A 12644-nucleotide genomic window follows, 5' to 3' on the forward strand; every position below is an offset into this window, starting at 1 on the left:
GATGAGTATGTGGAGGTAAGCACATAGAGATGGAGGAATAGTTTGAGGAGGTAGGTTTAGTATGTTTTAGTTGAGTTAAAGAATGTTTTTCCTCAAATTCCAAAGGAAAAATTTTCTCTTACAAAACTAAGTTTGTATGAATAGAAATTCATATTTATCAACTAAAATACAAATAATCTTAATCATTAAAATATAAATTAAATATCTTAATTTGATAAGTATTAGTCGAAATTGATTAGGCCGCCTGAATCATTGCCACCCAATTAGTTCAGCCTATTTCCATTTCTCCTTTGAGATGCCTAAATTTTCCAGGAGATTAAAGTAAGTTGGGCATGGACATAAATCATTTTTACATTTGTCAAAGTATTGAAAATGACTAAAATTTTAAAATTTATTTAAAAATATTATTATAGTATTTTTTGAAAAACTAATTTCAAAAAATAATTATTGCTATAAAAATATTACGATATATTTAAAATAAATAGATTTTTTTAAAAAAAAAATTAGAAAAATTAGTAGTCGTGGACTAACCACAGCGAGGTACCAAACAAAATAACCGAATTTTAATTCCCAAATAAGGAAAAAATGGATAGGGATATTTTTCTTCCTGCCTCTCTTTAATAGCTGCCACACATTCTCGTGCACAAACTTCCTTCTCTTCCATGAGAAGCTGAAATTGAACTCTCATTTTCCTCCTTCATCCCCCCCCGGAGAAATTCTTCCCATGGCGAAAACCTTGATTTCATCGCCGTCGTCGTTCATCGGAACTCCTTTGCCGTCGTTCTCTCGCCATGTATTTCACCGGCGAAGGCTTATCTCTACTAGAGTGAAATTTAGCTTCCATGAGATTCCTCCGATTCACTCGCTTCACTCTAATTTCGATTTCGAAGCTGTTGTAAGCCGAGCGGAGGGACTTCTCTACACGTTAGCCGATGCTGCCGTCGCGGCTGATCCTGGTGTTGCTTCCGATGCCACTGGAGCCGCTGCTACTGCTCAGAAAAGCGGTGGTTGGTTCGCTTTCATTTCTGACGCCATGGAAGTTGTATTGAAGGTTAAATTTTGTTATACTTACTTTCGAGCTAATTATGATCATTGCTGCGGCTTTTTAGTTTTACTTTCGTTTTCTCGATTCTATATAAGTTCAGCATAGTCATAATAATGATTTCACTTGCTTCCTTGTGTATTTTTTCATGTTTTTATATAGTTTTTCTAAGTTTAGGATTAGAAATGAAGATATTCGGATAAGCTAGGAGTGACTTCCGTGGTGAACAGGTTGAGGGAAGTGAGGCTAAGTGGTTTGGGCATATGAAGGTGTGAGAGGCGATAGAGGCATGTCGAAAAAGTATTGGGATCTAGTATTGTTTGACATCATTTTGCCTACTACTGTTTTCAATTGTTTTCGAGGCTTGAACTCGTGAACTCCTGACCACATGACAACAACTTTAGTTTAAAACTATAAGATTTGAAAATCTTCTTTCTTATTTTCTTAAATTCCATGCCAAGTCAAAATAATATAAACAAATTGGAATGGAGAGAGTAATATTTAAGAGTCTATAACTATCCAACAGTACTGTTTTGCTTAAATCTCTGTCTGACTCCTCTTTCGTGGATTTTTTTAACATGGTCATGACTGATTGGAACGTCCAAAACAGATTTTGTAGTCTGATGGACGATCATTATTTCCTTTCATCCAGAGTTTATGTTAGAAATATACTGCATAGCAGCATAAGTTAGGATGGTCCTTGCATAACGCATAACTAACTAAATGTTAAAATAGACTAATTGCTGGAAAATAATATTTCTGAAAGGTCAGTGACAGCAAGATAAAGTGACATTATTGTGGTGATGATTGAGCAGGATATGAGTTGAACGGGGGAACAGTGTTCTCAAAGTCTTGTTTCATGCACGTTAAACCCTGAGATGCAAAACTGGCAAAACGCTTCGCCTTTTAGGGGACATTTCAGTTTAGGCACCAGACGCTAAAGCATGTGTCTCATCACCGACGGACTTTGTGTTGAAGAGAGCAACACTAAACGATAACTATTCAACTTAAGCAAAATTTTATGAATTACTTTATCCGGATAGTTGTTGTTTGTGTTTATAGTTACTACTCTTGAATTATACATCTATTCGATTTTTCTCTTCATTTGCGCCTTTATTCATTAAAGTTCACACTTTTTTTATGCATTTCATTTAAAGTCCTAACAAAATTGAGTATGTGTTTCTTTTAAATTTATTGCTTTTCGCCTTTGATAACACTTTTAGTAAACTAAACCTTTCTTTTTTGGATTTTTTCTACCTATTGAAAGACTTCTCTATTAACTCTTGTCCTCTTTCATGTTAATACAAGTCGACAACCAGATTTCCCCCCTTATCATACCAGATTTAAGCGCTCCATTCTCCTCCTCCCCTTCTGTCTTTCCTCCCAAATAAAGAAAAAGGAAATTAATGGATGCCGAAGAAACCTTATCAAGATTCTCATAGGACAACAGGTTGGTTGTCTTCAATAGATCACATGGTGAAGTACAAGTACTGTAGCTTATTTTGTTTCAGTTCTAGATATATTATCTTTTGGTTTTAGTTTTAGAAAGACTGTCTTCTTGCAATACTGGTACTATTATGCCCTCATGTACTCTATATTCACTTATTCACCTTGCTCTTTTCAGGTAATGAAGGATGGATTGCAAGCTGTGCATGTGCCTTATGCCTATGGATTCGCAATCATATTACTTACTGTCCTGGTTAAAGCTGCCACTTTCCCTTTGACAAAGCAACAGGTGAGCCTTTGCTGCAGCTGCTGCTAGACCTGGATGTTTTAGAGTTGGTCTGGTATTTAGGTCTTGCCACTTAGCTACGTCTGTCTAGTATTATTAATAGTGCAATGGGATGAGAACTTAAATTGAGAGAAATGATCGTTTTGTCAAACTCAAGTCAACAGGAGTTCCTTGTTCCTCTGTTCCTCATTAATCATTAAATCACTGCAATGGAGTATTGCTGATGTATGACATTATGTCATTTGAAAGGTTGAATCAACATTAGCAATGCAAAATCTCCAACCAAAGATCAAAGCTATTCAACAAAGATATGCTGGAAATCAGGTGTGCTCCAATTCATGTTGATTGATACATTTTTGTTTCATCTAAACTTCTTTTCAGAACTATATGACCTTCCAAATTTGACTTATGTATTTAATATTCTTTGGTACTTAGTGCTGTAAAAAAGAGTGAAGTATGAGGAAATTGACATTGTAACTGTTACAACTTGCTTGTTAGATTTTAGCTAAATATGGGTAGTTTAGAGTTTTTTATTTTGTATGGGGATAGTATTACTTCTCTTATCAAAAGAGGAAAAGGGCATTGCTTATGGTGATAAAAAAAAACTTGTTCAATAAAATGAAAGGTGTTTCTAATGTTGTGAAGCTATACCTACAGAATTATGTTTATTGTTGTCTTTTTCATATGGTGTTTAGAAAAAAAACTTACATCTTTGATCTTATCTTTCATTCAGGAGAGGATCCAACTTGAGACATCACGTTTATATAAGCAGGCAGGGGTCAATCCTCTTGCTGGTAATTGTTCATTCTAGCAGTCAGCGCTCCCTTCTCTAGTTATGCTTCCATTTGCTGTTTCTGTTTGATCTTCTTAGTTGGTTTAAAGCATTGGGCATGTATGTTAAAAGAAACTTGCCATGGCTCTTCTTTCCTAGCTAGTAGTGAATTGCAAATTATATCTTATGGAAGTGTAAGAGCCATTTAATCAGTTTAGAATTAGGTATCTGCTCATTCATAGTTTGTCCCTCTGTGGTCTAGGTTTTGCATTTTAGTTCTTATTTAAGTACATCTTAGAACTGGTTGCCTAGTGATATTCTTCCATCCAGAATTTGTTTGAACTGCATTTCAGTTTTATTCCTTTTCAATCTCTGATGTCTGGCATGTGAGTTGTCATTAAGTTAGTTCCTCATTCATAGCTCACACTTCGTCAATTCCCTTCTTCCTTATTATATTTTGGGTAGTCTGATATTTTATTCTGTCGAAGCAGCACAAGAAGGTGCACAATATATACAGTGTACAAAAACTCAGTTGCCGTTTATGAATGTATGGAACTGAGGAACTCCAGTAATGCGTCTTCATCTAATCATTTACTCCTTCCGTCCCAATTTATGTGGCACTCTTTCCTTTTTAATCTTTCCCAAAAAGCATGTGACCTTTCTATAATTAGAAACAACTTAACTTTAAAATTTCCTTTTTACTCTTAATGAAATGATTATAGCCACATAAATGTCTTAAGGATTGTCTTAGACCACAAATTTCAAAAGTCATCCTTTCTTTCTTAAACTTTGTGCCAGTCAAACGATGCCACATAAATTGGGACGGAGGGAACAAGAGCCAAAAGTACAAACATTAGTATTGTGTTGGAGACTATGTGCAGACACAACGTTGTACTAAAAACACTTTGATAGTCTCTAGCCAAAGTAGCCAAAAATACTTGCTGGAATGGTGAATCAACATCTTCCTGTCCTCCTCCAGTTTTCTCCCTGGCCAACACAGCACTCACTCAATATAATAGTTGCTCCTTTTGGTGAAGGAAGAATTTTGAGATAGTGAATTGATTCGAGCTAAGTGCAACTTTTGACTTAGTTTACGCAACTGCTCTATGAACTTAAATTTACTTTTTAATATTTTGGTTAATATTTACTTCCATTAATGTATTTCATCTCCTGTTTAAATTCAAATGATAAACAATAGCTTTAAGTTAGTCAACCTCTTCTTTCTTATGTATCCTAGCGATAGTCCTTTGAGGCTATGTATTGTAAAAGAAGAAAGGGTTTGGCTTGTAAGAAGTAAGGGCTCCCAACTACTTAGCAACCTGCGGTATGTTTTCAGGTGCAGTATCCTATGAGCTGTCTGGCCAATCGCTGCATTGAAGTGGTTACAAATGGCGTTAAAAATATTCAACTTTATGCCCGAGGTCCAAGTATTATGTGAACGCCACTATTCTAAAACACACGATGATCTGAAATATACACTTAATTACTATGGCATTTTAGTTGTGACAGAGAGTTACTAGAGCACAGGTATGCTGTTAAATATGCATTCACTTGAAGTGTAACTGCATCACTAACGGACAGGTTGTCTCTTCAATAAACCTCCACAAGGTTAATGAGCCCACTGCAATATAAAAACTACAAATTGTTTGACATGTGCTAATTGTAGCACATTAACTAGTTGCAAACTTCAATGCCAGTTAATAAGGGACCATGCCGTAAAATAATGAGTGCTGTGAGCTTCTGTATGGTTTGGATGTATATTTCTTTCCATCTTAAATTTGGCTTCCAGGTAATGAATTTAGTAAGTCCTTTCATTTCCATTGTGGTTTATCTTTTTCTTTTTTTTGGCTACACTATAACAGGATGTTTCCCAACTTTGGCTACTATACCAGTTTGGATTGGTCTTTATCAAGCTCTCTCCAATGTGGCAAATGAGGTATTGAAGAAGTTAGTATTATTGTATGTTCTTACTTATTGATTTAAATAATGAGGTTATTTACCTTTTTTCCATTCTGAAAAAGGGATTGCTGACTGAAGGTTTCTTTTGGATCCCTTCTTTGGGAGGCCCGACTACTATAGCTGCTCGACAGAGTGGAACTGGAGTTTCTTGGCTATTCCCATTTGTGGTCAGTGTCATATCCTAATTACACTTTTATACCATGGCTAAAACTCTATTTTGAGTAATCTTCCTAATTACAAAAGGGATGAAGCAATTCCCCCCTTTCATCTCACCGATTTGGCTTTCCTATAAATTCTTGTGCCCATAAGATGTATCCGCTTGTAATACTAAGTACAGTTTAGTATGATTGCGGACATGAAATCTGTTGACTTTTTCAGGATGGGCATCCGCCTTTGGGTTGGCATGACACTGTGGCTTACCTCATTTTGCCTGTCCTGCTAATTGTTTCACAATATGTTTCAATGGAGATAATGAAACCTCCCCAAGTACGATTCTGAATTTATCTTCCAGCTTATTTCCTTCTGATCTCAATTTATGGGTGCTTCTGTCATGTTATATTGAAATCCTTGATATCTTTTCTTTAGACAGATGATCCAGCTCAAAAGAACACACTTCTGGTTTTCAAGTTCCTTCCGCTCATGATTGGCTATTTCTCTTTGTCTGTTCCATCAGGGTTAACAATTTACTGGTGAGCTCTTTCTTAAAGTAATATTATAATATTGCCTCTGATACAGAATTACGGTATTGGTCTTAAACAAATATGTTCTGATGAACATCCTGGTGTGAATATCATTTTTATTAATGAAAACTATATTAATCTGCAGTTACATAAATTGCAATTTGCTATTCACTTGTTTCCAGTGACCATATCACTGAATGAGAGGAGAGGATAAAGAAATTTTAATGCTGCTGTTATACACTTAGATATCCTTATAATGTCTGAGCGCTTTCAAACTTTCCGGTCAAAAGACATGTAAAAAAAAGTTGCTCAACATCTCTTCTATTTGTTTTTCTTTTAAGTTCTCTCTCATCACTGGGGCAACAAATGACAAATTATCATGCTTCTGCCTTTTATCTCTTTTAACTCAAAAGTAGATTTGTGTTCTGGATATTATAATCATGAAGCAAGATGGTTTTCTTAACTTGTGCCTTTTATGTTGAATTTCAAGGTTCACAAATAATGTGCTGACCACAGCACAACAGGTATGGTTGCGCAAGTTAGGTGGTGCAAAGCCTGCTGTGAGTGGAGATGCTAGTGGTATCATCAGTGCTGGACGTGCAAAAAGAACTACCTCTCAACCTGAACAATCTGGAGAGAGGTGTGTATAATATTTTAAAGTTAATTAACTTCACAATGTCTACCTAGCTAACAAGAAAGTTTATGGAAACAGATTCAGACAGCTAAAAGAAGATGAAAAAAAGAAAAAGTCAACCAAGGCACTCCCTACAGATAAGGTTGAACTATCTGCTTCTATATCTGATTCCGAGGACCAACCAGATGATGACACCAAGCCCAAGGTAAATGTCAAACTGTTGTTTGGCATATTATCTCTGCTGACAAGTTCACCCGAGACATGTTTGCATTATTATATTTTGTTGTTAGTCAGTCGATGAATAGGAAATGGCATATCAAGGACAATAAAACTATAAAAGACATGGATAGCTTCCAGCCTAATAAGGCACGGCGATTTATTGCATTATAAGTTCTCTGTCTGGACGTACTATTCTTCCTGTTTTAACTTATAATGCAAATCAGTCTTCTATGTAATAAAGGCGATTTTTTCACCTAGGCTTGGTCATAGTACCTAAATGCACAACCATGCTATTCTTAGATCCCATTATGCCAGCCAAAGACGAGAACATTAGGGTGAGAGTGAAAAGAATTACCACCCAACAAAGAGTAACAAAAGAAAGAAGGAGATTCACATTGTGACAATTGGAAAGGGTCATAGTTTTTATTTCTTGTCACCTCCATAGGTTGGTCTTCCATTTTTGTTGGTCTTCCATTTTTTAAGGGTGCTCAAGTACATTGTTTGAACTATTAAACGACATATAATGGCAAAAAATGTCGCTACAGAACCCTTTCACAAACATTATTAGACAAACGTTGCATGTGATGATAAGATAGATGTAATTTTGTAGTTGCTGTCTGAAAATAGATCTTTCTCCAGTTGATTGGAGTTTGTTTTTTATTAGGAGTGTCTTGACTTCTCTAATTATTAAGCCAGTGTTTCTGATTTCCGGTAAATTGAAGTGCATGAAGACACATATGCTTGATATATGTGGTCTAATAGTGACACATATGCTCAATATATGTGGTCTAATAGTGTATTACATCTATAGATCCCAATTTTCAGTGTCTCCCTGTATATTTCTGACCATTTTCGGTAATTCGTTTGCTCGAGGAGAGGCGGTTGAGGAAAGAATAAATTGAAAAATCTATGTCTCTAGTGTTCTAAATAATTCATTTTCTCTGTAGCTTAAGCAAGGATTACTCAAATTCAATTTTAAATCAATAATCTTGATCAATAGACCCTTGTGGTCGGGCCCTTCCCCGGACCCTGCGCATAGCGGGAGCTTTAGTGCACCGGGCTGCCCTTTTTTAATCTTGATCAAAATGCATAGTGATTGGTTAAGCGATCAAGCTTAAAGTTTGATGGGCTTCACTCAGAGAGTAGAGATATATGCATATGTAATTCTAGTTTCATGGATACCTAAGTTGCTCTGGAGCATTTCAAAATCTTAATTGATTCAGTTTGATGAGGAGGGAAAGAATAATTCCTTTGAATCCAAGATGAGTTGATTTATTTGGTGCTGCTTGGCAGACTCTTAAATTTTCAATTGGAAGACATTGTTCTGAATTTAAGCTTATTCACTTGATAAATATTGGCTGCAGGATGAAGAAGTTCTAGAAGAGGCTTATGCTTCTAGCAGTAGTAAAGAAGTTCCAAATTACTCAGGGCCAAGGAAGAGTAAGAGATCAAAAAGGAAGCGTTCTGTATAAAGCGGTAAACCAATTCTTTAGCTGTCAGTTTAACCTGTATATTTGACAAATCTGTATTTTAGTTAGTGTATAGTGGCCATTTTCATGCCGGTCATCTATTTAATGGCTATCTGCCAAATGACGAGAACCTGATAAGTATGCAAAAGTGAATTCACGCGCTTTTCAAGTTTATGCACCAGCTTAGCAAGCAAAAGCTAAATTTATCATATTCCTTTCATGTGTAGCATGTGGGCTTTCTTGTACCAATTCTTCTGCAAACAGTAACCATGACTTCAGCTGACAACAAGTGTGTTTGATGAGAGGGGTTGATCAGAACCATCGAATTTTAAACAGTGGGCCAAAGCTTTCCTCTATTTTTCTCATTAGTTGCCTACTTTCCTCTGCATCAATGATGCCTACTGTGGAAGTTGTTTTCTTTCCTAACAAGATTAGTTTGCTTTTTCTAGTAACCTGGGTTAGAGTTCGTCTTCACAAATGAGCTTCTGTCTGGTCCCCTGGGCTTTTATCTCGGGGTAAGAATGCAGCAAGTGATGTAGGGTTTAGGTGTGCATCAGGTGTTTGAATCTGGCTGCCGACTGAAGTCTAGTATTTAAGTGTAAAAGAGTAGGGAGGGCATCATTGATCGAGTTTCGAACCGTTTACCACCGACCCTCACGGATTTATCGGGTACTAAAAAAAGGAGCTTCAGTTTGGCAACCAGCTTATACAATTCTTTCATTTTGTTAATACCTTGAAAATGCCATGTAGAATTAATACTTTTTCAAAATTTATAGAGAACTAAATTTTGATAGTTATGAATTGATAGTATTGTAACAGTGAGCACATTAGAAGTGGAGCAACAAGGACTTTAGACTAGACAACATTACTCTTCGGACAATTTAGTTGGTGAAGGATGATAAAATTTTAATCTTACAGATATCCCAGTGTTTGTACAAGCACAATAACCTAAATCTTAAATCTTCTAACTATTACATATATGTCTAACCTCCAACTCTCAGCAAATATTATGTTTTCATACAGCTAGCTCGTTCTTCTGGTCATGGCCTTGATGGCAGGCAACAATTTCTAGTTGTCTTTGGCCCAGTAGTGGTATATGGATCTTCTTGTATTTTCCCTGCTTCACAACAGTTTGATTAGAGACTACATGCACAAACTAAAGCAGAAGAGAGACTACACACTTTAGTTGGCAATTTAACTTGTATATATGACTAATGTATCTTAGTCTGTGTCTTAGTGGCCCTTTCCATGTCGTTCATCTATTTGAGGACTATTCGCTAAATGAAGAAAACCTGATGAGTTGGCAAATTGCTTAAGATTTATTCAGGATCTTCCAAGTTTAACGATGAGCTTAGCTAGGATAAGTAAAATTTTTCCATATTCTTTAATGTGTATCATGTGGGCTGTGTTGTTTTGATTATTGTACGAATATTAACCCAACTTGAGTGGGCAATAGTCTGTTCTGATGAGAGGATGCATCAAAGTTTTAAGTAAGGTGGCTGCAGCATAGAATTTTAAGCATCTGGCTCAAGGTTTTCTCTATTTTGCTTCATTAGTCATTACAATAATCTTCATCCATATCTCTCAATTACAGCATGCGAGTTGTTCCTTTGTGACCTACGAGATTAGCTGGGTTTCCTAGGAGCTTGGGCTTAGTTGGCCTTCAGTAAATAAGTTTTGGTCTCACTTTTACCTTACTCAAAACTGTCTTGATCTTCTTAAGATTTGAGAATGGTCTTTGTTTTTTTTACTTTTTAAGTTGTTATCAAAATTGATATTGATAGTCGTAAATTGACAATATTGCTTGCAGTAGATCATATAAGGTGTGAAGTCTAAGGACTATAGATTAGAAAAAGACCAGTCTTCTAGACTGCTTAGTAAATGAAGGGAATGTAATTCCAATTGAAAGGATATCCCACTGTTTTTTACAAATACAATAGCCTAAATGTGAAATTGTCTAACTACTACATATATGACTAACCTCCAATTCGAAAATTGTGGTTTCATACGGCGAGCTCATTCTTCTGTTCATGGCCTGATGGTGGATGATGATTTCCAGTTGGGTTTGTCCCTTGATGGTGGACGGTGATTTCCATTTGGATTCGGTCCAGATGGTGGTTTATGAATCTTTTCATACTTTCCCTGCTCCACAATAGTTTGATTAGAAACTCCATGCATAAACTACTGCAGAATAGACTCCATACCTGTACGACTTACCAAATTAGCAAGAATGTGTCCTCTTGTTGATCTCAAGGTGTAGAACACAGAGCTTTTATTGGACTTAACTGCGATAGAGAAGCTAGAGTTTAGAACCATTGATATACTTGCCTACTAAAATCACGTAACTGTTTTGTATAGGAAATCCCGGAGTTAAAGAAAATAGAAAAAACAGGACTTGCTTCAGCTACCATATCAGGAAAAAGAAGAAAATAGTGCATCACATTCATTTATTAGTGTTTCATTAGCAGTGAAGAGTCGTAACTTGCCTGCTTTTATAGCTTGAGCCATGGGAATGAAGTTATAATCATGTCGACATGCTGCCCATATTGTCGATATGACAAGAAGGTAGAGGAGCTCTGTTCTCTTCATCTTTAGCATTGGAATGTTGAAGGTGGATGGGTGCAGCAGAAGGTGAACTTATAAGTGGGGAAATCATTTCCAATATAGGTAGCATATAATTGGTAATCATTACTAATCTTGAAAACATGGATTGTTAGATAAAGTTGCTGGGGTATCCTATGCCCATTTTTATGTAACAAGTGATAAGTTCAGGAATTGCTGGCTCACTTCTCATTGTGAATTGACTTCTTGCTCAGTCATCATTGTGTCCATGATGAATTACAAGCCATCGCATTATTCTCCTTTTGAGTGCCTGAACCATGTCGTTACCTTTGTCGGCCTCCGCCTACCCTCCACTAGGGATGGCAATGGGGTGGGGCGGGTGTGGGGTGGGTTGAGCTCAACCCGCAAATTTTTTAAACCGTCCCGCCCTGCCCCGCCCTGCATAATATTTTTTTTCATTTTCAACCCGCCCCGCCCTATACAGATCCGACTTGCATAAATTCATCCTACATAAGTTTTTGTGTTTTTCCTCTTTTAATTGAATTTAATATGAAAAATCAAAAATTCATAATTTTTTTTTCATTTTTCGCTAATTAACATCTCAGCTACTAATTGTTTCTAGTTAACATTTCAATAATTGCTAATTAACTCTAATTAATATTTGTTTAGTTTAAATTTTAAAAAAAGAGAAGTTAAAGTTAAAGTTAAAGTCAAAATTTAATATAAAAAGTTTATATCTTTGATTTTTACTAATTACAAAGATTTAATTTTCTTCGAGTTTCTATTTGATACCTAAAACCCGCATAACCCGCAACCCGCCTCGCCCTGCATTAATTTTGATAATAATTACTTCAATCCGTCCCGTCCCGCATAACTTTAAATTCTTCCCGCTCCGCCCTGCCCCATTGCCATCCTTACCCTCCACCCCCATCAAGTGCTCCATTTAGCTTCTCTTTTTTTTCTTTTTCTTTTTTTTCGCGTGTGTGTAGTGTAAGTGCTAGACAGTAATATTAGATCAATTCTAGGAAATATGTAAATAAAATACCGAGTTTTGCAGAGGGATAACTTCTTGTGCACTATAATTTTCAAAGTAAATCCGTTTATGTATACTTCCCCTCCGCCCACCACCAATACTTAGCTCGAGGCCTGCTTAAAATGCATGAGACGAAGGGGTCGTTTGATAGGGGTATAAGAATAGTATTGTATAAGGTGTATTAATAATATTGGGATTTGTTATGCCGATAATTTTTTATCAATGGTTTGGTTTGTTGTATTAGATGGAATATGGTGTATTGTGAATTACTTTTTGCATGCTATGAATTGCAAAATTAATAGGGTGTACTGAAATAAGAATAGTAATACTGAATAAGATGTATTAGAATATGAATAGTAATGTTATGGTTTACTACGTATAAGAATAGTACCAAATATGGTGTACACTACCAAATAAAGATTAAATAATATCAAAGTGAATATCACTATTATTTTCTCTAATAACTCGTACCAAATTATCCTTAACAGATGATTCACGTAAATTTTAAGCGTCGTTTGGTCCCAAATAGTTTTTGGGAAAAA

General features: G+C 36.0%; 1 protein-coding gene and 1 long non-coding RNA gene across 3 annotated transcripts; one reads left to right on the plus strand and one right to left on the minus strand.

Annotated features, from left to right (window-relative positions):
* The first annotated feature begins 623 nt into the window (after positions 1-623).
* On the plus strand, positions 624-11326 carry LOC129902037 (inner membrane protein PPF-1, chloroplastic). Of its 2 annotated transcripts, XM_055977055.1 has the most exons (12): positions 624-1051; positions 2667-2777; positions 3024-3098; positions 3508-3568; positions 5409-5482; positions 5568-5672; positions 5884-5991; positions 6091-6194; positions 6676-6825; positions 6898-7024; positions 8403-8514; positions 10866-11326. In XM_055977055.1, exons 1-11 carry the CDS (start codon positions 725-727, stop codon positions 8508-8510), a joined length of 1350 nt encoding a protein of 449 aa, XP_055833030.1. In that variant the 5' UTR covers positions 624-724; the 3' UTR covers positions 8511-8514; positions 10866-11326. The 2 variants fall into 2 exon arrangements, with proteins under 2 accessions (XP_055833030.1, XP_055833028.1); XM_055977053.1 differs by lacking the exon at positions 10866-11326 and having other exon boundaries at positions 8403-8733.
* On the minus strand, positions 9406-10859 carry LOC129902038 (uncharacterized). The gene is made up of 3 exons (XR_008770032.1): positions 10725-10859; positions 10489-10649; positions 9406-9624 (listed from the first exon to the last, which is right to left on the minus strand). It is a non-coding gene; the product is annotated as an uncharacterized LOC129902038 (long non-coding RNA).
* Positions 11327-12644: the final 1318 nt, after the last annotated feature.

This window comes from Solanum dulcamara, chromosome 9, assembly GCF_947179165.1.
Source record: "Solanum dulcamara chromosome 9, daSolDulc1.2, whole genome shotgun sequence".
NCBI lineage: Eukaryota > Viridiplantae > Streptophyta > Magnoliopsida > Solanales > Solanaceae > Solanum > Solanum dulcamara.

Excerpts from the sequence above, each read along its gene's own strand:
- LOC129902037 (XM_055977055.1), top strand. The coding sequence starts at position 725 with ATGGCGAAAACCTTGATTTCATCGCCGTCGTCGTTCATCGGAACTCCT. Across the intron at positions 2,778-3,023 it reads TCCCTTTGACAAAGCAACAG|GTTGAATCAACATTAGCAAT; the intron begins GTGAGCCTTTGC and ends GTCATTTGAAAG. Across the intron at positions 3,569-5,408 it reads AGGGGTCAATCCTCTTGCTG|GATGTTTCCCAACTTTGGCT; the intron begins GTAATTGTTCAT and ends ACACTATAACAG.